The following is a 22810-nucleotide window of genomic DNA, read 5'->3' as shown; positions in this document are numbered from 1 at the left end:
CCACATGGTCCTGGTCTAGTAAAGCAAGAGATGAAAGCAATCTGCCACTGAGATTCCACGGCTCACAGAAAAAGGCCTGGCTTCCTCGCCTTCAAACGTGGGCCTTCTTGGAGTGAAGCCCCTGGTTCTGGAAACAAGGGGCCTGAAACCAAGGGGACTCTACCCCGGGGCTTCTCCAGATGACATCCCATCACCAGGCATCACCTCCTCCCCTCCGATGAGGAGCTGGTAGGTACCCTGTGACTTTTCCCACCCAGAACACCTTCCCAAGTCCCGGAGCAGAACCTCTGGAGACCCGGCTCTGACCACTTACTGATTGGATGGAAAAGCTCCCAACCTCTCTGGGTCTCAGTTTTATTATGTGTGAAATGAGAATACAGAGCAGCCCTGTCAGGTCCTGGCAGGAAACTGGCCACACCTCCCTAGTGAGTGACTGAAGAGGGGCAGGCCAAGGACCGGCCCAACTTGGAGTGGTGTGGGCAGGGTCAGAACCAGCAAGGATGGTGCAGTGCCCAGAGCTGGCAACTGTAGGGAGATGTCCCCACTCAGGCCTGGAAAGGTCAAAAAAGGGCAATAAGGTCTCCAAAGAGCAAGCCCCACCCACTGCCACCCTGGTGAGGACACTCATGGAACCAACGTCACTACCTCTCTCCTCCAGCCTCTGGTTTCTTGCCAGTGCCTCTGGTTGGCAAAATCTAATGGGAAACCCATGGCAAAGGAGCTCTGTGACTCAGGCCACACAGGCCAGCCTCCTGAGGTACAAGAACAGAAGAGGGCAGTGGGTCTGCAGGGCAGAATGGAAACATGTGGACTAAGGAACTACTTGGCAAAGCACTTGGCTCGGTCAGTAAATATTCTCCATGATTGTCCTTATTGCCTGGTCCTGAGTACTTCTGAAAAAGTACTAAGTACTAGTAGATCTGAAGAAATGGCAATCTAAAAAAAAAAAAAAAAAAGAAAAAGAAATGGCAATCTAATGGTGGGATTTTGGTTTATATGGATGACCAAGGATAGGGCATGTATAACAAGATTTTTTTTTTAAGATGGGGTCTCAAGATATTACTCATTCTGGCCTTGAACCCTTGGGCTCAAGCAATCTGCTCAGGCAGAAGATTATCAAGTTTTTCCACAAATCAGGCCTCCAAGTGCCCTCCCCACGATCAGTTCCTGAGAGGCTTTCCCATCACTGGCTGGGAGGACGGGTTGAGCTGAATCCCCACCCCCAATATCCAGAGGGGGAGGGGCACAGGCTGCAGTGAAGGCTGAGTGCTGTTCTGTCCCCCTCTGAGGTCACCTCAGCCAGATGCCCAGGTCAGCAGCTTGGCAGGAGCTCCAGGACAGGGGGCTCCCGACTCAAGAAGGCCTTGCCCCTGGAGGAAAGCTGTGCAGGCCTCTGCATGTGTGCCCAGGCTGGTGCCTCACCTATTAACAAGAAGGATGGGTTAGAAGGTGGGGAGCACAACCCCACAATTTTGTGGGAAAGAGGGAGAGTGTGAAAAACCTCCCCGGGGCAGGGCCTGGCGGGAGGGAGCCGGCTGTCTGATGGGAGATGAAGAGGATGACGTCAAGTCTACCTGGGCGGGACCTTGGCCTCCAGTCACACCCACACCCACCTTGGCAGGCCTGAAGCCTGGTCAGCCAGTCCTTGCCCAGGTTGCCTGGCCGGAGCTTGGAACAGCTAAAACATGGGGGTTCACCCACCAAGCGTGACCAGCTCTCATGCTGGGTGGGTCAGGCTGTTTCTGGATCATTCAGAAGGAAGAGGTTGTGCATGGATGGGTGTGCCATGCCCTTCTAATTGGGCAGGACGGGGTCACAGCTGAGGCACTCTGGAGCAGGGAGGGAGAGAAAGGACTGCTGTTTGCACAGGAATGGAGCAGACACTGGGGCCCTTGTCCTGGGGCAGCGGGGGAGGCTGCTGGCCAGATGGAGAGCAGCTGGCCTGGATTGAGAGTCTGCTTCTTCCTCCCACACCCCCACCGGCTCTTGGGACAGTCTAAGAGGAACAGAGGGGGCCTTCCTGAGGCCTGGTGGAGCGCAGCCCCCATCTCAGCCTACCAGGATGGCTGGGGCAGCCAGGGTGCTCAGGCACCTATCTCTGTGTGCTCAGCCAAGTGCTGCCTTGCTGAGGCCCAGATGCTGCAAAACCTCTCCAGGTCTGCATCAGCTTTTTTTTTTTAGAAGGTACTGTCTGGCCTCAGACTTTGGGGGCTGGGCATGGTGGTGCAAACCTGTGACCCCAGTTACTGGGGAGACTGAGGCAGGAAGATGGGAAGTCGAGGCCAACCTGGGCAACTTAGCAAGATCGTATCTCAAAATAAAATAAAAAGGGCCTGGGATATAGTTCAGTGATAGAGGGATTTGCCTAGAACATGTGAGGCATTGATCCCTAGCACCACAAAAAAGAAAAGAAGAAGAAGCAAGACACCGTTGAGGGCTTTCCCTGGGAGGGCTAGCTGACTGACTGGCACCTGGGTTTTGAAACCCACCGCTCAGCATCTGAATGCAGCACTGCCTACAGGAGCTGCAGCGGGGTCCAGGCAGGAGGTGCTGGGTGGGAGGGAGGGAAACAAGAATAGAGAGAAACAGCAGCAAGAGTCCAGAGTAAGTGACAGCTGTCCTTGGATTTAACAAGTTATGGAAGATGAGGATGACTTCTCTGCCCTCAGGGTCCCCCAACCTGAGGGTGTCGTGGGACATGTCTCAACATGGGAGCTGACAACCAGACAGGCTATTGTGAGTGGGGGAGGGAGCTTCCATCCCTTCCACATTCGCTTTCCCTCCTCCAGCCTCCCAGGGCCTGGGATCTCACAGGGTGTCCACCTGCTTCACAGGAAGATTCTAAGCTTCTGGGTCCCTGCTTTGGCCCAACTCAACTCTTCTGGAATTCTGAGCCCCGGGGGTGGGGAGAGTCCAGGGGTTGAATCATTGCCCTGCTGACGTCCCCTCTTCAGTCCTGACCTCATCCCACGGTGGGTGGAGCCCTGGGCGGGCAATTCCACAGAAAGTTCCAGCTCTGCTTTCTAGCCCATAGGTTGCTCCTTTTCTTTTTCCACTAATGGACTTCATTTTGGGAAAACGGTTTGTTTATAGAATAATTGCGCAGATAATGTAGAAGTTTCCCATATACCTCAGCTCTTGATTTTCCCTATTGTTGCCATCCTGCATGCGTGTGGCACATTGGTTACAGTGATGAACCAATATTGATAGATTACTAACTCACTAAAGCTCATAATTTACATCAGGTGCCCCTCTTTTTTTTTCAGGTTTAGAGTTTTATTCCATTACATGCGTGGGAAAAGTCAATTGCTTATTATATATATTACTTCTACAGATTCCCTTGCTTTGGGGCTGGGATTGTGGCTCAGTGGTAGAGCACTCACCTAGCACAGGCAGGACCTGGGTTCGATCCTCAGCACCACATAAAAATAAAGGCATTGTGTAGATTACTCTTGCTTTAAATTTTTAAATTTTTATTTTTTAGTTGTTGATGGACCTTTGTTTTATTTATTTATATGCGGTGCTGAAAATCGAAGCCAGTGCCTCGCACATGCTAGGCAAGCGCTCTACCACTGAGCCCCAGCCCCAGCCCCTCTTGTCTTAATTTTTGAAAATAAAATAAAACTAAAATTCTAGATTTGGACTTCATCCATCCTCAGGCTCCCCTCTGAATGGTGCACATTTCCAGGGGTCGGGACAAATGCTGAAGGTCGTGCGTTCTGCCATCACAGTATCCCACAGAAGGGTTTCACCGCCCTGGGAGAGCGACTCCAGCGCAAGTTCCAGCCAGTGCTCTCCAGCCCACAGAGCGCTCTTCACCTCTTGGGAGATGTTATCCTCACCACCATTGAGAATGGTCACCATGGAGATGCTTGATGGATGAGGAAATCAAGTCTCAGAGAGATTAGTCATTTAATCTGCTCAAGGTCACATGACGGTAGTGACCAAGCTGAAACCCTCGCTTCCTTTGGGTTTCCTTAAAGCAGACCCTGAGGCCAGGGCTTAGGGGGAGATCCCAGCAAGTGAAAGCCCCACGGGTACCTGTGACTTACCTGCTGGACACTCTGTGGGGAGCAGATATTTACCCACTAACTCCTTCCCTCTCTGTGGCTCAAGAGAGTGAGGAGGCCCGGAGCACAGAGCGCTGCAAGGGCCTGCAGAAGTCAGAGGTAGGCTGAGGGCAGCCTAGGTCCTCTGCTTTTTCCTCCAGGTGTCTCCTCTCAATCATTTATCCTTCAAACCCTTTTGGGTGCTTGCTGGGTGCCAGCCCAGTGTGTGACAGGCAACATGCTGTTACAAAAAACTTTAGAGCGTAGAACCCCAGGGTCCCCAGAAGGAGAGTCCTGAGGCTGGGAGGACCTGTGATCCGCCTCCTCGAGGCCCAAGGGGTGTGTTCCTAGAGGTGGATTCCCACCAAGTACTGCCCTGCTCAGGTGTGACCAGGGATGAACCAATCCCTAAAGGACATTGGGACCCTCTTGCCACATCTCCCCACTTCTTCCCAGCTAAAGCAAAGGCATGAAGATGAGGTCTTGCCAAGGACCTACATGCCCCTGGTTGCTGGGCCCCTAGTCCCCACTCAGCTCCTGACCTCCTGAAGGCCTTTCACAGACATGGGGTGGGCACAGCTGAACCTCAGTGGCTCCTTCCTTTGGGTGGCACTGCCCTGGTCCTGTGCTCTATTGCTAAGCATAGCTACTCCCAGGAGTGGACCCAGGCACATCAGTGGGCCCTCTGGAGTTGTCCAGGGTTGCCTGGGGAGCAGAGGGAGGCTGCCCAAGGCCAGGTGCCTGCAGGGATTCAGAAAGGAGGAACCACCCATGGCCAACCCTATGGCCACCCCTATGGCTATGTTAGAGCACCAGTCTTCACTCACCCTAGTCCCATTTTACAGATGAGGAAACTGAGGCACTCAGAGTCACTCGGAATTGCAAGCAAACCAGCTAATGATGGGGTGGGAACTCAGCTACTTAACAGGTTGGTGAAGTTTGGGCAGCTCGTAAGGTGTTCTTGCTTTTCACATAAGGAAAGCTCACTGAGGTAAAGGGATTCATTCAATGTTTCAAATTAGTGACAGAAGTGGGAATCAAACTTGGATCCGCCTGATGGCAGAGCCCGCGGGTTTCATCTCCACGTTGCAGAAGGGTGGCAGACAGGAAATCGAGGAGAGAGTCTCACACACTCAGGGGTTATACCCAAAGACAAGGCAGAGCATGGTTCTCCTGCCCTTCAAGATCCTGCTCCAAACACCTCCTTAGCAGTGGCTGGGAGGAGCCCCAAAGTTGGGACAGGGATTCAGTCAAGGCCTGTGTCTCCATCCTCCAGCTACAGCCATCTAGATTTTTTCCTCGGGCTCTACCTCCCAGGGGGGTGCCTGGCATACTCCCTCAGTCTTGGCCTCTGCACTCAGCGGTGGGCTCTCTGGGCACAGTCTGGAAACCACACACAGGTTCTACCTGCACGATTCCAGCAAATTCCAACACCAATCCCTGCAGTTTATATCTCTTCTTTTATCCCCAGAGACAAAATGCACAGCAGTAGGAAAGGAGGTTAGACAGCAAGAAGTTCTTTCAAGTTGTCAGAAATGGAGATGAAGGCTTGGGTGGCAGAAGTTGTGCAGTTCTTTAAAAGAGGACTATGCCCGGCTGCCTGTGTAAAATCCCAAATTTAGGGGCTCCAGACTATAACTTTTGTTTTTTCCAGATCTCTGCTTTCAGAGCCTTGGTGTGGGAACACAAGCTTCAAGGTCACCTGTAGAACTTGTTTAGACCTCCAATCAGGACCACACCCCACAGCTCAAGCTGTTCCCATTCAAGGTCAATAACAATTACTTTGTTTTGTTTTGGGTATTTTTTTTTTTTTTAGAGATCAGTTCTAAATTACCCAGGCTGGCCTTAACTCACAATCCAAGTTGCTGGGAATATAGATGCACCACCATGCCCAGCAACAATGAGCATTTATTGAACAGTTACCACAGGTTCTTTATGTCTGTATCAACTCAGTTACTCCCCAAACACCCTATGGGAGGGGTGCTGTTGTGCCGACTTGACAGATGAGAAAACTGAGGCCCAAGAGTCTCCCAGGACTCTCCATCTCCCTGATGTTTGTTCATTCTTCAAGTCTTGGTTTAATGCCCCACCTCCTGAGAGGTCAAGGACCTCTGGCCTACCTCTTTTCTGTTCCCCACAAGATGGTTAGCACAGGGACCAACAGACCACCCTGCCACTTCCTACCTCCTAATCTTGAACACACAACTTCCTTAAACCTCAGCTTCCTTATCTACCAAGTGGGGAGAGAAAGTAGCAAGTGTGGAGATGTGGTGCATATTCAGTGAGACAGCAGACATCAAACTCCACCCTCGCACAGGGCTGGCCCTTCACAGAGGATCACCATTGCTAATTTCTTACATATATTCTTTTTTAAAATATTTTTTTATTTATACATGGGCCCAGTATCTTTGTTTATTTATTTTTATGTGTTGCTGAGGATCGAACCCAGGGCCTCACCTATGCAAGGCAAGTGCTCTGTCTCTAAGCCCCAGCCCCAGCCCCTTACATATACTCTCATGGGTCCTTCCTTATCATAGCTGTATGGATTTCCCCTCCCCACCCGATTATAACTGCACTGAAGACTTAATCTCATTAGCTTGGTCTTGGTTTAAGTTTCCCCAGATGCAAAGGTGGAGGAAACGGAGGGAAGACACCAGAACAGGCTTGCTGTCTAAGCCGTCATCATGGTGGCCAAGAGAGCCCGCTTCTCTGGGACCTGGGAGTAGGGTTACGACAGCCAGCCAGCCCAGGTGTTTGTTCACCGGCTCCTGGTGACCGGTCACTGCTCGAGGGCTGCTTCTAGAGATTTAACTCATCCCTCGTCCCTCATCAAGGCTAATGGCTGTGACCAATGGACTTGCCATAGCCAGATCAAAGGCCTTCAGGCAGAGATTGCCAAACACATTGACAAACAGCCTTCCTGGAGGCTTGGAGGACACTAAGAGACCTTAGGTCTCCCTCCAAGGTCCTTCCAGGTTCCAATTTGGGGTGCCAGAGCCCACAGGGCCAGGCCTGGCCCCAGCATCTGTCTCTGCCCTGCCCTACCTGTCGGGGACAGTGAGGGCCATGGAGAATCGGAAGTGTGTGTCTGGAAGGAAGTGAGGGGAGGGATTGGGACTCTGCACCTGGGTCTTGGGTTCAAGGGAGGCCAAGCCACAGCCAATCTTCAGGAACACTGGCGGCTTCCTGGCAGCCCGTGGTGGGCATGGAAGCACCCTCAGAGACTTCCCGTGGGGGACTTGGAGGACCAGAAAGGCCTGGTAACACATGGTCTGCAGTCCCCTCCTTGAGGTCCGGGCCATTTTGCAAGCCCTTCACAGAATTCAGCCTGTCCCAGCTGTCTCCCAACTGCTCTAACCTCCCAGCCAGCCCAGCCCCCAACCACATTAGCCCAGGGCCAAAGAGCCCAAGGCAGGCCAGTGTCCCAGTGGGCGGCAGCCAGTCACCCCTGACCCTCCAGCCCTCCCACAAGTAGTGACCTGTTCAGGTACACACAAGAGCTCTCAAGAAAGATTTGTTTATGAATGGGGGGGGGGGGCAGGATGTGTTCCAGCCCCTGCCCCTGGCTTCCTTGTGACTGGCCTCCATACAGAGTAGCTGCCAAGGTGACAAATGCCCAGCTCCAAGCCCATTCCAGAGGCCCGCCCAGGCCCTCTGGGTACTTCCTGAGCAGCAGAACACATCCTGTCCTTCAAGCCCCTGAAAGGAGCAACTTATCAAAGAGAAAAGGACACTTTGTTCAGGCCCGGCCACTGCCTCTGGTGGAGGTGCCATGTCCAGGCCCTGGCAAGGGAACCCCAGGGAACAGAGCCCCTGGGGGGGGGGGGGGAGAATGAGCAAGGCTGTGCCCCAGGCCACATGAGGACCCTGCCCCTCCTTTCTACAATCCCACCTTCTCCATCCCCCTCCCACCTGGGACTCCTGGTGGAGCTTTTCAAGACATATAAACATGCATTATCCCAAACTTGTCATCCTCCTGCCTCAACCTCCTGACTAGGCGGGTTTACAGGCATGCCCCACTATGCCCAGCCATTCAAGCAATGTTTAAGGAATGCCTTGTAGGTGCCAGGTAAAGCTCTTGGCTCTGGGCCCACGGTAGCAAACACAGCAGGGCACAACACTTGCCCCCAGGAAGCTTTTGTTCCAGTTGAGAGAGACAGAAAGAAAGCACATGAGTAACAAACACCATGTGAGACAACAAAAGTGATCAAGGAACAATAAAGCAGGGAAAAAAATACAAAAATAAAAATTGTAGGGCACAGTGGAGCTCCTCTGGTTACCCCCAGGAACTTAGGAGGCCAAGGCAGGAGGATGGCATGTTCGAGGCCAGCCTGGGCAACTTAGTGAGACCCTGTCTCAAAATTTAAAAAAAAAATTTAAAGGGCTTGGGATCTAACTCAGCAGTAGAGTGCCCCTGGATTCCAAAATGAATCACCAATACCTCAAAAATAAATTAATTAAAATTAAATTAAAAATAGAGCAGAAAAAACAGGTGCTTGCTTGCTTTACTTCCTCAAAAGTGGTTAAGCAATATCCTAGCTGGGCAAGGTGAGCACACCTGTAATCCCAGCAATTGAGGAGGCTAAGGCAAGGGAATCGAAGGTTCCAGGTCAGCCCCAGCAACGTAACAAGACCCTGTCTCAAAATAAAAAACAAAAAGGGCTGGCAATATAGCTCAGTGATAAAGCACCCCTGGGATCAATCCCCAGTACAAAAAAAAAAAAAAAAAAGGAAAGAAAGAATAAAGGAAAAGAAATATCCTCCTGAGAAGGTGACAGCTGAGAAATCCAGGGGGGTGTGGTAGTGAGTGACATTGATTCCTACAGGAAGAGTCTCCAAGGCAGAGGGAACAGCAAGTGCAAAGACCCAGAGGCAGGAGTGACCGAAGTATGCCCAGGGGACAGCCCAGAAACCAGTGTGCACAGTGCACGTGGAGTAAGAAGGAGTGCAACAGGACACAGGGTTGAAGGGGTAGGGAGAGTCAGAGGACCAGGTTTCCTCCAGGGTGGCATGTCTCAGCACTGTTGACATGTTGAGCTAGATGACCCTTTGCAGGGGGGTGGGGGGGTGCTGTCCTGTCACTGTAGGATGGTGAGCCGCATCCCAGGCCTCTGCCAGTAAATATCAGCAGGTCTCTCCCAGCTGTGACCCCAGACATGTCCCCAGACAATGCTAAATGTTTCCCAAGAGACAAAATGTCCCTCCTCCTCCATTTCAGAACCACTGCTCAAGTGTCCTGTCCACCCCATCTGCCACTGTCCCTAATCAGGCTCCTCCGTCTTCCACCGAACACCTTACCATGCCATGCTACAATTTACAGCCCTCTGTGGCTCCCACTGCCCCAAGGGTAACTGCCAGGCCACTCAGATGGGTGGAAGTGGCCCCATGAAATCCAGTCCCTGCCTAATTCTCACCACTCACCCTTTTCCTTGAGCCCCCTCCTCCTGCTAGCCACTCTGCTCACTCATTCTAGTACCATCCATTGGACCTGCCACTGTGCTGGACAGGGCTATGCACGACGGAGCAAACTGTTTGTCCACACCTGCTGTTTGTCCACACCGGGGGAGAGCAAGTAAACACATGCTGTGGGTCCTGTTAGCCCTGGTGCCAGGGAGCTTAAGGACACCCAGGGTGGGGGCGCTGCTGCAGCTGAGCTGCACAGGATGGGGTGATGGAGGGGGAGCCCGGAAGAGAGCAAAGGGCATCCTGGCACCGGGCAGGGCGGATGTATTGGGAGGACAGGGAAGCTCTGCAGGTGATTTAAGGCCCCAGGGAGGGCACAGAGTGGGGTGTGGAGCAGGATTGGTAAACATAAATAGGTGGACCAAGAAGGAGGCCCGGGTTGAGAGCCGACTCAGGGCTGGCTCTGCCTTGGCCAAGAAGGTGCGAAGTGGGGTCCTGGTGCAGACTGGGGGCTTTTCCATATCATACAGCTCCCCTGGCAGGCAGGCCCTGCTCCCCTGGGCTTCGCCTGTCAAAGGATCTGCTGCAAGTCCACATGGCAAAGGCGCCTCCTCCTGGAAGCCGTCTGGATTCCTCCCTGCTCCCTCCTCTGAGCTCCCCCAACTCATGCTCTAGCAACATCCCTGGCTGGTGTCCCCTGCACGGTCCCTCCCGGATCTCCTCCCTGGGATCCCGGCAGGTTCTATTAAGCCGCGGAGGCGCGGAGCCCCGCCGCGGGCGGAGAGCGAGGCCGGGGGAGCGGAAACTGCGCACAGTTCAGCGAGTCCCAGGTGCGCACGCTCCGTGGGAGCCTCGCCGCCCGACTGGCGTGGCCAGGACTCATTTACTGCGCTTGGGCGCACACATACCCAGCCACCTGCTGGTGCCAAACGCCTGGTCCCGGCCTCCCACCGCGGGCACCCACGCGTGACCCGGCAGCCCACAGGCCTTGAACCAGCCCCTTCTGGACTCCACGCCCCGGACCTCCCCGCCCCACCCTCTGGGTGGGAGGTACCACCGCTGAGGGGACCAGATCGTCACTTGAGAGGTGCGGACCCAGGGCTGCCCCCTAGCGATGAAGACCTCAGGGACGGCCTGCACCCCCAACCCCTTTCCATACAGTAGCAACCACAAAGGAGAGGGCCAGCCATGCCACCCTAACTGGCTTCCCTATCCAGGCCCCGCCTCTGGCAAGGGAGGCTTTCAAAGTGTAAACCACATCGCCCTACTCTGATAACAAAGAAACCCCCAAATCACTGATTAGCAAAATACATCAATCATCTCCTCACTTTCCTTCCAACCTCACCCCTGATTCCTCCCTCTCCCACTCACTCCCTTTTAGCCACTGGGATCTCCTTCAGGCTTCTCCAAGACATCCATTCCCCCCTCCTGCCTCAGGGCATTTGCACTTGCTTCCCCCCCCCCTTTACCTGTAATGCCCTTCTCCTGGATATTCCCAGGGCTCCCTCCATTGCTTCCTGCAGATCCCTCCCTACATATAACCTCCTCAAAGAAACCCTCCCATCCCATCACCCTAAAACACCATCTCTAAAGCCCTATCCCACTACCCCACTTCATCTTTCCTCCTAGTCACCTGTCTTTCCTCCTAGTCACCCCCCTGACATATTAGTTTATTGTTTGTCCCACCAGCAATAACTGAAGGCCCTGAAAAGTGGAGATTCCCCCCACCACAGGGCTGGGGACCCAACTCAGGCATGCTAGGCAAGCTCTTTGCCACGAAGCTAAATCTCCAACCTCAAAAGTAGAGGTTTCTTATGCTTTGTTTAGTGCCCAGAATAAGATCAGATATAGTAGACGCTTAAGGAAAAACATTTTTTTTTTTTTTTTTGGTTCCATGGATTCTTTGGGAACATTCTGAGCCAAGCAACAATTTTTGTTTGTTTTGTTTTTTATTTGTTTGGTTTTGGTGCTGGGGATTAAAGAGCCAAGAAGTCTTCATTCAGCCCACATGAGAAGCCTGTGATTCACCCATTTCGCAGATGTGGAAACAGATTCAGAGGCTGGTCTAGAGCCTCCACTGAGTCTCTCCCCTGCCTTTCTACTCTCCGTCCAACTCATTGTCCAGCTGTGGAATAATGCAGGTGGCTTTGCCCTCCCTCACTCCAGGACAGGCAAAGCTGACCGTTGGCTGAGCTCCCACACAGGGCAGGAGGCACCGTCTCCCTTGTAGATCCTGGCCAGGGGTCCACAAAGAGAGGTCTCATGCACCTCTTGGGGTGAACAGGCCCGCCTTTGATCCCATCCATATTTCCCCAGTAAGACCCACCCTGGCCCTCGATTCCAAATGCATCCCAAAATATCCTTTCAGTCTTTCTTTCAGCTTCCATTGAATCCCAAAAATATTCTCTGAGTGGACTGGGGTGGGGGGCGGCTTTTCTGCCCTCATTCCATAATACGTCAGGGGGTGAGGCAGTGAGAGAGGGCGACATTTGGCAACAGAGAGAAACAGATAGGAACACACAGATTCACGTAGACCAACAGAGAGAGTAGGGGACGATGGGAGAGAAGGGACGAACCCGGAGAGCGAGGAGGACACTCCTGTCCTCGTGGACCTGGCCAGGGCCACTGCCAACCCAGTTGGCCCTGGTGAGCAAATCAGAAAGGCACCGCTCTGGAGGACACCGCCCCGTGCCAGGGAGCAGGGCGTGGTGAGCTGAGCCTGGTGGACTGGGTTTCAGAGCCCCCTGGACCTTCAGCCAAGACCCTGGCCCAGGGCCCAATCTACATGGTGTGCCTGGAAGACATCCCTGCTATCTGCACACCGGGGGAAGGCAACTTTGAAAGTGACCTTGAACCTCTGCACTCACCCATGGGGTCTTCCCCCAGAGTAAGTCCTTGTACCAGGTCACCCCTGCCATGGTCCCCACGAGTGCCAAGCCAGGTCATTCACAAAAAACTGCCCAGGACCTTTGGGGCTGGGAGGAGGCCCTCGCTCCTACACCAGCACACAGATCCTTGTCCTGTGGCAGGGACAGCACCAGCGTGCCACAAGGCCCAGCCCACAGCTGGGAATCCCAGGAACTGAGAGGATGTGCCATAGTCTGTACCTCAGACTGGGAGACAAGGAGCAGGGAGGAAAAGGGCTTCAAGGTTCCAGAGGACCCACCATCTGCCCTCCAGGCCCCCACCCTTCCCGAGAGCCTGCACTCTGGGAGGAAATGATTAGCAGGGCCATTAGGGCACAGGTGAGTCATCTGGTCACAAGGCAGCCTCCTGGCTGACTCAGAGGCTGCAGATGCCCTTCCACCAGCCCTGCTCCACTCTGAGTCAAGGGCTCCAGGGTTCCTGGCCAGGAAGCCCAGGAGAGAGACCCCCACACACTGCAACCCATGAGAAACTAACCCTGGCTAACATCCCCAGCCCCCTGCAGGCTGCGGATGGGAAGTGGGATTTTGGACCCTCAGCAGGTTGGGTTGGGCCAGGACATCAGCTGCTGCAGTTTCCTTCCCTCCACCCTAACATGTGGCCACAGGGCCAGTCACCTAACAGCTGTTGTTCTCAATCACAGTGATTATTAAGGGTGGCCTGAAGCAGTGGCACAGGCCTATAATCTCAGCAACTCAGGAGGCTGAGTCAGGAGGATGACAAATTCAAGGCCAGCCACAGCAATTTAGTGAATGCGGTCCCAAAAATAAAAAGGACTGGGGATACAGCTCGGTGGTAGAACATCCCTGGACTCAATCCCCAGTACAAAAAAAAAAAAAAAAAAAAAAAAAAAGAATGGTCACCTCGATCTGTGTTGAACTTCAGTTCCACACCAGGCCCCAGACTGGACACAGTGGGGACACACAGGAAACGTCAGACCAGCTTCCTTGGATAGCTGTCACTCTGGGAAGAATGGAGGCAACTGAGCTTTCTTATACATATATTGGGGATGCTCAGAGCCTGGGACTGTGGAAAAGGAAGAGTTGGGGCCCCTCTGGGATCAGCAAGACCTCCTGGAGAACAGCACCCCCTGGTGTCCAAAAAAGGCCTGGCCTTCCTGCCCATGGGATCCTGGGAAGCCAGCCTGACCCTTCCATAGACCATTAGGACGCATGATTATGCACCCTCATCCCAAGCCTCCCCTCACTTCTGGAATTAGGCAGCACTGGGCCCTCCAGCAATCTGGACCTCTCCTGAGGCCATGCCACACCCCTTTGACCTGTCCTGCCTGGAATACCCAGAGGTGCCCAGCCGTGAGCATGGCACAGCATGGGACCTACCCTAACCCCATACCATGGACTTGCAGGGGATGGGTGCCCCAGCCTGAGGAGTCACCCCTCCTATATCAAACCCAGGGACTAGCCAGGTGCAGTGGGGGCACGCCTGTAATCCCAGAAGCTCATGAGGTGGAGGCAGGAGGATCGAGAGTTCAAAGCCAGCCTTGGCAACTCAGTGAGACCCTGTCTCTAAATGAAACACAAAAGGGGGCTGCAGCCATGGCTCAGTGGTTAAGTGCCCCTGGGTTCAATCCCCAGGACAAAAAAAAAAAAAACACTTAAACCCAGGGACCCCCTCCCTCGCCTGTCCCCCAGCCCAGTCCTCCTAAGGCTGGCCCCCGCAGTTCCAGGGCCCCTTTCCTGGCTTTGTCCCTGAGCTGGCTGGGCAGGAACTTCCTGTTGGAGAATTCCCGGATCCTCCCTGTGAGGCCACAGCATGGCTGGGAGCAGCAAGGGAGGGAATTCAGAGATGTTCCTCCTAACCCGGCAGAACTTGCAGGCAGCGGGGAGCCCAGGGCTGGGGTTCCTTCCCCATCCCAGGTCAGGCCTCCCTGCTCTCCCCACGCAGAGGCTCTGCAGCCAGCACTGTGCTAGAATCTCTGGGCACAGACTGGGGACTCAAGTGAGACCCCAATAGACTGGTCAGGGATGAAGGGGCAAGGTCCAAAGATAAAAGCCACGGAGGCCAAAGGCAAACCAGGTTTTTATTAATAACATCATAGGCCCGAGTCTTATGGATGGGGACAGTATGTTGGGCCACCCTCCAGATGCGAGGACACTGTTCATTCCAAAGCCCCCCAGGCTCTAGGGGCCTCTCAGATGTGTCCTGGAAGAGTGACGTGTGTTCCTACTACATGTGGGCCCAGGGGGTGGGACAGGACAGACTCTGGCCAGCAGGGGCCTCACTCCGGAGGAGGCCAGTTTCCCATCTCATCGATCTCCTCGAGGAGCAGATGCTGAGGGGCAGAAACGGAGAAAAGGAGATGCCTCCGCACCTGTGGGCTCCTTCCCTTCCCTGCTCTGCACGCCAAGACCCTCCCCTGCTCAGGAAAGAAGCACCCCGGAGCCACCTGTTCCAGAATCCCAAGGCTGGCTGGGTGCCACCAACCCGAGCTACCTCCTTGCCATAAAATGGAGACTCCATTCTCCCTTCAACTTGGGGGGGTTCTCTGCAAACCCCAGGACCCAGGTACTCCAGCCAACCCCTTCCCTCCCTCACCTCTGCCCTGGACGCCACACTTAGGGGACTCTGCACCCTTCCCTCCCCCAGGCCCCCAGCATTCTCCAAAGGCCGGGAGGTGGATTCGTTCCCCCTCAGCTTGGTGTCCCTAAGGGCAGAGAAGGAGAAAGTGGGGGTGGTAATGAGGATGAGACCCTGAAACATTGTGGATGCAACTCTGGCCCCAAAGCAAGGACTGGATAGGACCCCACTTGTATCACCCAGAATCTCCTCAGGGCCCTTCCATGTTGCTCTGCTGCTCAGCCTACCCCAGGACTGGGAGCCCTGGGACAGGACAGCCTGGCTCAAGGGACAGTTCAGAAGAAGAGGGAAGGAAGGTGAGGGGGAGTCCCAAGATTAGAGCCCTTTAGCATGAAAGGGAAAAAAAATGAGGGGCCTGCCCCTTAAAAGGGGAACTTGTGTGTTGTTCTTTTATTTGGCGGGGGGGTGGTACCAGGGATTGAACCCAGGGCACTCAAGTACTAAGCCCCATCCCCACTCCTATTTTGTATTTTATTTAGAGACAGGATCTCACTGAGTTGCTTAGTGTCTCACCATTGCTGAGGCTGGCTTTGAACTTGTGATCATCCTGCCTTAGCCTCCCAAGCCACTGGGATTACAGGCGTAAGCCACCGCTCCTGGCAAACTTGTATGTTATGGATGAGAGGACATGGGGCCTCCCATGACCTAGGCATTCAGGGAGGTTCAGGACAATGGGAGAGTGACCCCAGTGCCCAGTGTTTATAGTAATCACTACCCCAGGAGGTGAGGCATATGTCACTGTCCCCAGTGTGGCAGGGCCTTTAACTGTAGACCCTTGAAGGCTTAGAGTCAATGTCATAGAGCAAGTCAATGCCTGAGTTGAGACTTTGCTTAGAGACGTTGGCCTCTCAACTTGGGTTCATTCCTTCTGGAAGCCACATGGACATGGCAGGGGGGATATCAACTCAAAACAGCGCTGACACGTGTTCCAACAAGAGATCCATCCGGGCTCGCAGAGGAGCTGAGACAGGCCTAAGCTTTCATGGTGGGTGTCAAGGAGGGTGAGCAGTGAGTCGTCCTTGGTCTGCCCAGTGGGGTTGCTCCCTAGAGCCTCTGGGTGCTTGTGAGAGTGGGTGAGAACAGGGGAGAGAATAGAAGAAGAGCAATATCGCGTCTAACTTGATTTCAGCCTGTCTAGACAAATCCCCTCATTGTTGATGACTCTGGTTCAAGTGAGAGATGACTGAGGAAGTGTGTGGGGGTAGGTGAGGCACACATATGTGTGTCTGTGCCTGTGCATGTGAGTTCAGGGTCGCAGGATCCTGAATTCAGAAATGCTACAACTAAAAAGGGGTCTTCCCCAACCCTACCCAGGCAGTGGGGGCTGAGCCCTGAGGAGGTGGGAAGCCTCTTTCACCAACGTCCTCAGGCAGGGGCCTTGGTGGTCTGGGGTGGCCAGGCATACCTGGCCATCCACCATGCCAGCCTCCTCCAGGGTGATCTCTGGCCGGGTCAGCAGCTCCCGGCCCTCTAGGCTGCCCATCTTCCAGAGGCGAGCCTCTCGCTGTACTGCCAGAAGTTTCTTCAACTCCGACTCCACAAAACCTGAGAGCCAGAGAGATGGGCATATGTGAGATTGTGAAATATATATTTGGTCTTCATCCTGTTTCCTGGCATGCAACTCCTGAAATCCTTGGCATCTTCAAAGTGGTAAGTGTCTTTGGGTATGCGGATGGATGACTGAGAGCTGACAGCCCTTCTGCAGCTTGGGGATGCCAGCTGTCACCTGAGAGACCAAGGTGGTTTCAGAGGGTTGGGACTTTGACCTCTGCAAATCCAGCCTCCAGGGAGGGGAGAGGGGATGAGGGTTAAATGGATCACCAGTGGCCAAAGATTTAGTCAATCATACCTATGAAAAAGCAAAAGGATGGATCTTGGAGAACTTCCGGGTGGCTGAACTGCTGGGTAGCTGGGGTGCAGTGGCCGGTGGCCAGGAGAGGGTGTGAAACCCCCATGCCCTGCCCTAGGCTTCATCTGTACCCTTTGTGATATCCTTCATAATAAACGGGTAAAGGTAAGTCAAATGTCTCCTCTGTTCTGTGAGCTGCTCAAGCAAGTTGAGCTTGGGGAGGGGGTCACAGGAACCCTGACTGGTAGCTGGTTGGTCAGAAGCACAGATAAAACAACCTGGCACTTGAGACTGGCATTTAAAGTGGGGGACATGCCAGGTACGGTGGCCTGTGCCTATAATTCTAGCAACCCAGGAGCCTAAGGCAGGAGGATTAGATGTTCCAGGCCAGCCTTGGCAATTTAGCCAGTGGCTGAAGTAAAAAATCAAAAGAGCCGGGGGTACAGTGCAGTAGTAGAGTACCCCTGGGTTCGATCTCCAGTATCGCAAATAAATAATGTGGAGGACAGTCTTGTGGCACTAAGTCCTCAACCCATGGGATCTGATGTTCTCTCTAGGTAAACAGTGTCAGAGTCAAATAGACTGGAGGACCCTGGGTGGTTTCCTCTGCAGAACCTGGGGAGCTGCTCGATGGCTTCGAGCGTGGGGATGTACTGCCACACATCTGTATCACAGTATTTTGTGTTATGACAGCGTAGGAGAAACCGAGTTTGCTATTCCAATATTCCCAGAGCGTGAGAACGCAGGAGCAGAGTGGAACCAGGTGCCAGGGACCCAAGGACCAAGAGGGGGAGGCTGCTTTTCTAACCTCGCTCCAGCTCGGCCACCCAAGAATGCCCCCTCAAAGCTCTTCAGTTACCGGGAGCCAGCCAGGCCCTCCTACTCCAGGAAGGGGGGCTCCTCCTGCAAAGCCGAGATGTGAGGCTGCTCCTGGGCAGAGCATGGGGGGGCGGGCAGATCTCTTCACCCACATACTAAAGAGCTTGGACCCAGCCCCCGTGACAGGAGCCTGTAATCCCAGAGGCTCAGGAGGCTGAGGCAGAAGGATCCCAAATTCAAAGCCAGCCTCAGCAACTTAATAAGGCCCTAAGCAATTTAGTGAGACCCTGTCTCTAAATAAAATATTAAAAAGGGCTGGGGGGGGGGCTGGGGATGTGGCTCAAGCGGTAGCGCGCTCGCCTGGCATGCGTGCAGCCCGAGTTCCATCCTCAGCACCACATACCAACAAAGATGTTGTGTCCACCGAAAACTAAGAAATAATAAATGTTAAAATTCTCTCTCTCTTTAAAAATACATAAATTAAAATAAAATAAAAAGGTCTGGGGATGTGGCTCAGTGGTCAAGTGCCCAGGTACCACACACACACACACAAAAAAAAAGAAAAAAAAAAAAAAAGCCTGGATCTGTTAGTTCAATTCCAGCTCTGCTCATTACTAGCTGTGTGACCTTGGACATATTATCTAATGTCTCTGTGCTTCCCTGCTATAAGTGGTGATGATAACAGGACCTACTTCAGAGTTGTAATCTACCATTTTATGAAAAGTGCTTATGTGAGGGTCTGGTCACCCAGTGATGGCTAAGTAAATGTCAACAATTACTTTTGGGTTTTTTTTTTTTGGGGGGGGGTTTGGGAGGTGAACGTTGGTGCTGGAAATTGAACCCAGGGGCCTCATACATGCTAAGTACTCCCTCTACCACTGAGCTACACCCTGGCTCAATAATTTTTTTTCTTTCATTTGTTTTCTTTTTGTGGTCCTGGGTGTTGAACGCAGGGCTTCCTCTACCATTGAGCTGTATATCTCTAATCCCAGGGCTTTGTTTAAATTTTATTTTGAGAAAGGGGCTCCATAAGTTGTCCAGGATGGCCTTGAACTTGTGGTCAATCCTTCTTTCAGTCGATCCTCCTCCCTCAGGCTTCCAAGCAGCTGGGATTACAGGCCAACAGTGATTTCTGTCATATATTCTTTTTTGGTTTTGGTGCTGGGGATTGAACCCAGGGCCTTGGGCATGCAAGGCAAGTACTCTACCAACTGAGTAGATCCCCAGCCCCTGTCATATATTCTTACCAATTCTGATCCAACTGTCCTTCATGTTTGGGGCTGTACTAGGAGAGAGGGCTCTCCAGGGCTCAGACACAGCAGTGCATGAACCAGGGACTCCTCCCAAAGAAATAAAACCTCTGGGCTGGAGAAAGTACGGGGCTCGAGTGGCCCCACCCCAACCCTGCAGCCTCAGAAACCCTGAGGGACCCTTGCTGGACCTAGAGACCTCCAGCCCCATCACACACAGGTCCCCCATCCCTGTTGGTCATCTTAGGTCCTCTGATGCCATCTGGTGGTCAATGCTTACATTTTACTCTTGGACCTCGTGCAATAACAGGAGGGGCTTCCTGGGTCTCGGAACAATCTGGGAGGCGAGGGGTGGGGTGGAGAGTCTTACCCACTGTATCTGTGGACCTAAAAGTCTTGTGCAGTGGTGACTGGAAGCCAATAATTCTTGGGACACAGAGCTTGAATGAATTGTCTTCTTCCTCCATTTCCTCTTCCTCCCCTTTCTCCTGGAGGGGCAAGCCTTCCTTGAGAGGAAAGTCTCTGAGCAGGTGCGGAGGGCCAGGACCCCGAGCCTGCAGCCCCCACCCTCCCTCAAGAAAACAGAAAGTAGGAGAGAACAACAGTCCCCGAAGGTGAAGAAAGGAGACTGTTCCCAAGGGACCAAGCCACATAGCCTGGGCTCAGCCAGGACCCCACCCCCACCCCCACAGACCTTGACAACGGCTGACTTCTGGAGCTGCTTGTACAAACCAAGGAGGCGGTTCCAGGGAGTTCCTGCCTTGGAAGAGGCCAGCCTGGGGTCTCCTGTGGAAGGACAGCAGTCACTGATGAGCAGGTGGCTGGGAGGAAGGAGGGGTCCCGGGCCAAGGAGGTGGGGCAGGGTTACCAAAGGGTTCTTTACCAAACCCTTGCTGTGTGCCAGGCCCCGTTTTAGGCCCCCGAGGAAGCCACCTTGGTCAATCCTTGCAACTGATTTACTCTCATTTTATAGATGAGGAAACTGCTGAGGTTAACAACACGCCACCACCACACAGCCTGACGGAAGGGGGCTTCGAACCCAGGCAGTCTGACTTCAGCATTCCTCAGAAAGGGTCCTGTGTGCTGCCAGGCCCTGCACCCCTCTGCCTAGGGCCACCATTACTCACCATCAAGTAGGCACGCCTCCTCCTCCTCCTCCTCCTCCTCCTCTTCCTCCTCCTCCTCCTCCTCCTCCTCCTCCTCCTCCTCCTCCTCCTCCCTGCTGAAGGCCTCCGGGCTGACTTCCAGCAGCTCCGTGTACTTCAGGCCTTCTTGCTCCTCCTCCAGGGCCTGGGCCAGGTGGCTCCTAATCCCAAAGCACAGTCAGCTAGGGGAGGCAGGTGGACCCAGAGAAGGGGCAGTGACCTTCCCACCCCAAACCTCCCAGGCAAGGCTTTCCCACAGGCCTGCCTGGCCCCCTCCATTAGCCCTCTCCTGTGGGCCCCCTGGGGTCTTGGTCATGGAAGGAGCTATCCTCCCACCCCAAGAAAGTCAGTGTTGAGGAAAGAAGGAGACTGAGAGAGGCGGTCCCCCTTTCTCACTCAGAAGGCCCAGGCCCAGGGGGAGTGGGGAACCAGAAGGAGAGAGTCTGGAGGGCAGGCAGCGGGAGAGGGAGGCTGAGGGAGCCCACCCTGTGTATTCCCTCCAGCCCTTAGCCCATCCCCCTCTCTCCTGGTTTCCCTACCAATGCTGGGCTCCAAATCCAGGCCTCAAGTGCTTAGGCAAACCCTCCACTACAAAGCCACACCCCCAACCGCACCCTTCATCACCCTTTCATCCACAACCCTGTACGTGTGGAGGACCCCATGGGTCTCCCCTCCAAACCGTCATCTATAGACCTCCCCACTCTTTCTTTTTTTTGGTACCAGGGATTGAACTCATTTACCACTGAGTTCATCTTCAGCCCCTTTTATTTTTTATTTTGAGACAGGGTCTCACTAAGTTACTTAGGGCCTCCGTACATTTCTGAGGCTGGTCTCCAACTGACGATCCTCCCTCCTCAGTCTCCTGAGTGGCTGGGATCACAGGCATGTGCCTCCAGGCCCAGCGCAGACTCCCCAGCTCCTGATGCTCCCATCCCTTAGTCCTACTCCATCTCTGCCTTCACACCTTAGTGCTCTTCTAGACCCTTTACCCATCCACTGACTCTGCTCACAGACCCTCCCCAACTTGGGTTCCCTCATCTCAGGCCTATATCCTTCCCCCACCTTTTTTTTTTTTTTTTTTTTTTGTACTGGGGACTGAACCCAGGGAACTTCACCACTGATCTATATTCCAGTCCCTTTTTAATTTTTTTCTTTTGAGGTAAGTTCTCTCTAAGTTGTTGAGGCTGGCCTCAAACTTTCAATCCTCCTGCCTCAGCCTCCTAAATCACTGGGATTACAGGCCTGAGCCACCATGCCAGGCATTACGTTCAGGCCTCTTCCCAGTACCTCTACCTTAGGCTCCTGCCCCATCCGGGTCCCCAACACAACCACCCTCCTTGACCCCAGCACCTCACCTATCCCCTGAGTCCCCCGAGGCCTCCCCTGCTGGCTCCTCTTCCTTCTCTCGGTTCTCTTTCTTCTCTGACGTGTTGCCCAGCACCTCCAGGCTTCTTCTGGGAAGGATTGGCTTCACTTCTATGCACTGGGCTGTAAGCCTCAGGACCTCCTTGGGGTTAGTGGTCTGGGAGCCCATGTCCCCCATGCCCAGCCCAAAGGCCTCGTGCTGTAACAGGCGTGCGGAGCCCCTGGGCACGGCCACTGAGAAGGTACAGGGCAGCGAGGCAAGGGGCCCTGGCTCCCTCCACCCGGAGTCCCCCTGGAGGCCCGTCTTCAGGGAGGTGGTGTCCTGTTCTTGTAGCAGGCACAACTGGCCCCTGGCCAGGGCCTTGTCCGAGCTCTTTGGGTTGCCCTTGCTGCCCACCAAGCTTCGGAAAAAGCGGAACATAGGAGAACGGCCCAAAATTCGTGACCGTGATCTCGAGGTTCGAGCTGGGGCCTCCATCCTGAGAGGGACCCTGACTCAAGGAAGAGTCGCAGCAGCCCAGGACCAACTGCTTAAGAACAGGGAGTTTTCAAATTAAAACCTCCAGTTGGAGACTTCCAGGAGTTCTAGAAGGCAAAGATGAGGCGGGGGTGGGGGCTCAGTATGGGGTGGGGGACACAGAGGGGGATGTGTTAACTGGAGACAGAGAGGACGGGGTGGACGAGCAGAGGAGAGGGCGCAGTCTAGCTGGGCTCCAGGTTGACGAGGCTCCAGGGAGCATGGGGGACAAGCTGGGGGTGGCCATGGGGCTGGAGTCCAGGTCAAGACTGGATGGAGAAGAGGTTTTTGAGAGCCCAGAAGGCCTGGCAGGGGATGGACAGGAAGACTGTGAGGGAAGGGACCCTAAGGAGGAGGCGGGGGCTGCTGGGGACTCTGCACACACTTCTGTCCTTCTGTAGTTTATTCTGTGCTTGGGAACATTCCTGAAGCCACACAGTTTCTGTCCTCCCTCTTGTCCCCACTGGCCTGCCCAGGTTTAGGTGGTAGCACAGACTCCAGGGTCTACATTTCTGCTTCCCTGCCAGTCACCTTCAAGATTTGGGATCCCAGAGACTTCCAAGGTGCCTCGTTGCCCAGATTTGATTGTATATTGAATCCCAGTTTAGTAGTGGTATTCCCCGAAGCACCCACGAATCTGACCATGAACCCAGGTCGGTGACCTTGGGAGAGTTCCTCAAACCAGTAGAGCCAGCCTCACTTTGTCCATTTGTAAAATGGGCCTAGTCAACCATCCCGACTTCCAAAGGTGTGGGGAAGATACGAGGAAAGAATGATTTCTAAACTGCATTGCTAAGCTGAGGTGCTTAAGAAACTTCCCAATCGTGTTTTTTTATTAGTGTTGACTGAGGGAAGAGAGGGAAAATCAAGTAGGACTGGAATAAGGGATG

The 22810-nt window shown here is 53.8% G+C and overlaps 1 protein-coding gene across 1 annotated transcript; it reads right to left on the bottom strand.

The window, feature by feature from the left end:
* Window positions 1–14557: 14557 nt before the first annotated feature.
* LOC308649398 (gametogenetin-binding protein 1-like) lies at window positions 14558–21881 on the bottom strand (the record flags this gene model as incomplete). The annotated part of the gene is made up of 6 exons (XM_081294975.1): window positions 14558–14670; window positions 16381–16520; window positions 19264–19413; window positions 19584–19679; window positions 20117–20199; window positions 21394–21881. The coding sequence occupies 6 exons, from the start codon at window positions 21879–21881 to the stop codon at window positions 14617–14619; spliced, it is 1011 nt and encodes a 336-aa protein (XP_081151101.1). The 3' UTR covers window positions 14558–14616.
* Window positions 21882–22810: the final 929 nt, after the last annotated feature.

Source organism: Spermophilus citellus, assembly GCF_964194105.1.
Source record: "Spermophilus citellus genome assembly, chromosome: 5".
Lineage (NCBI taxonomy): Eukaryota > Metazoa > Chordata > Mammalia > Rodentia > Sciuridae > Spermophilus > Spermophilus citellus.
This window is presented reverse-complemented; position numbering and strand designations above follow the sequence as displayed.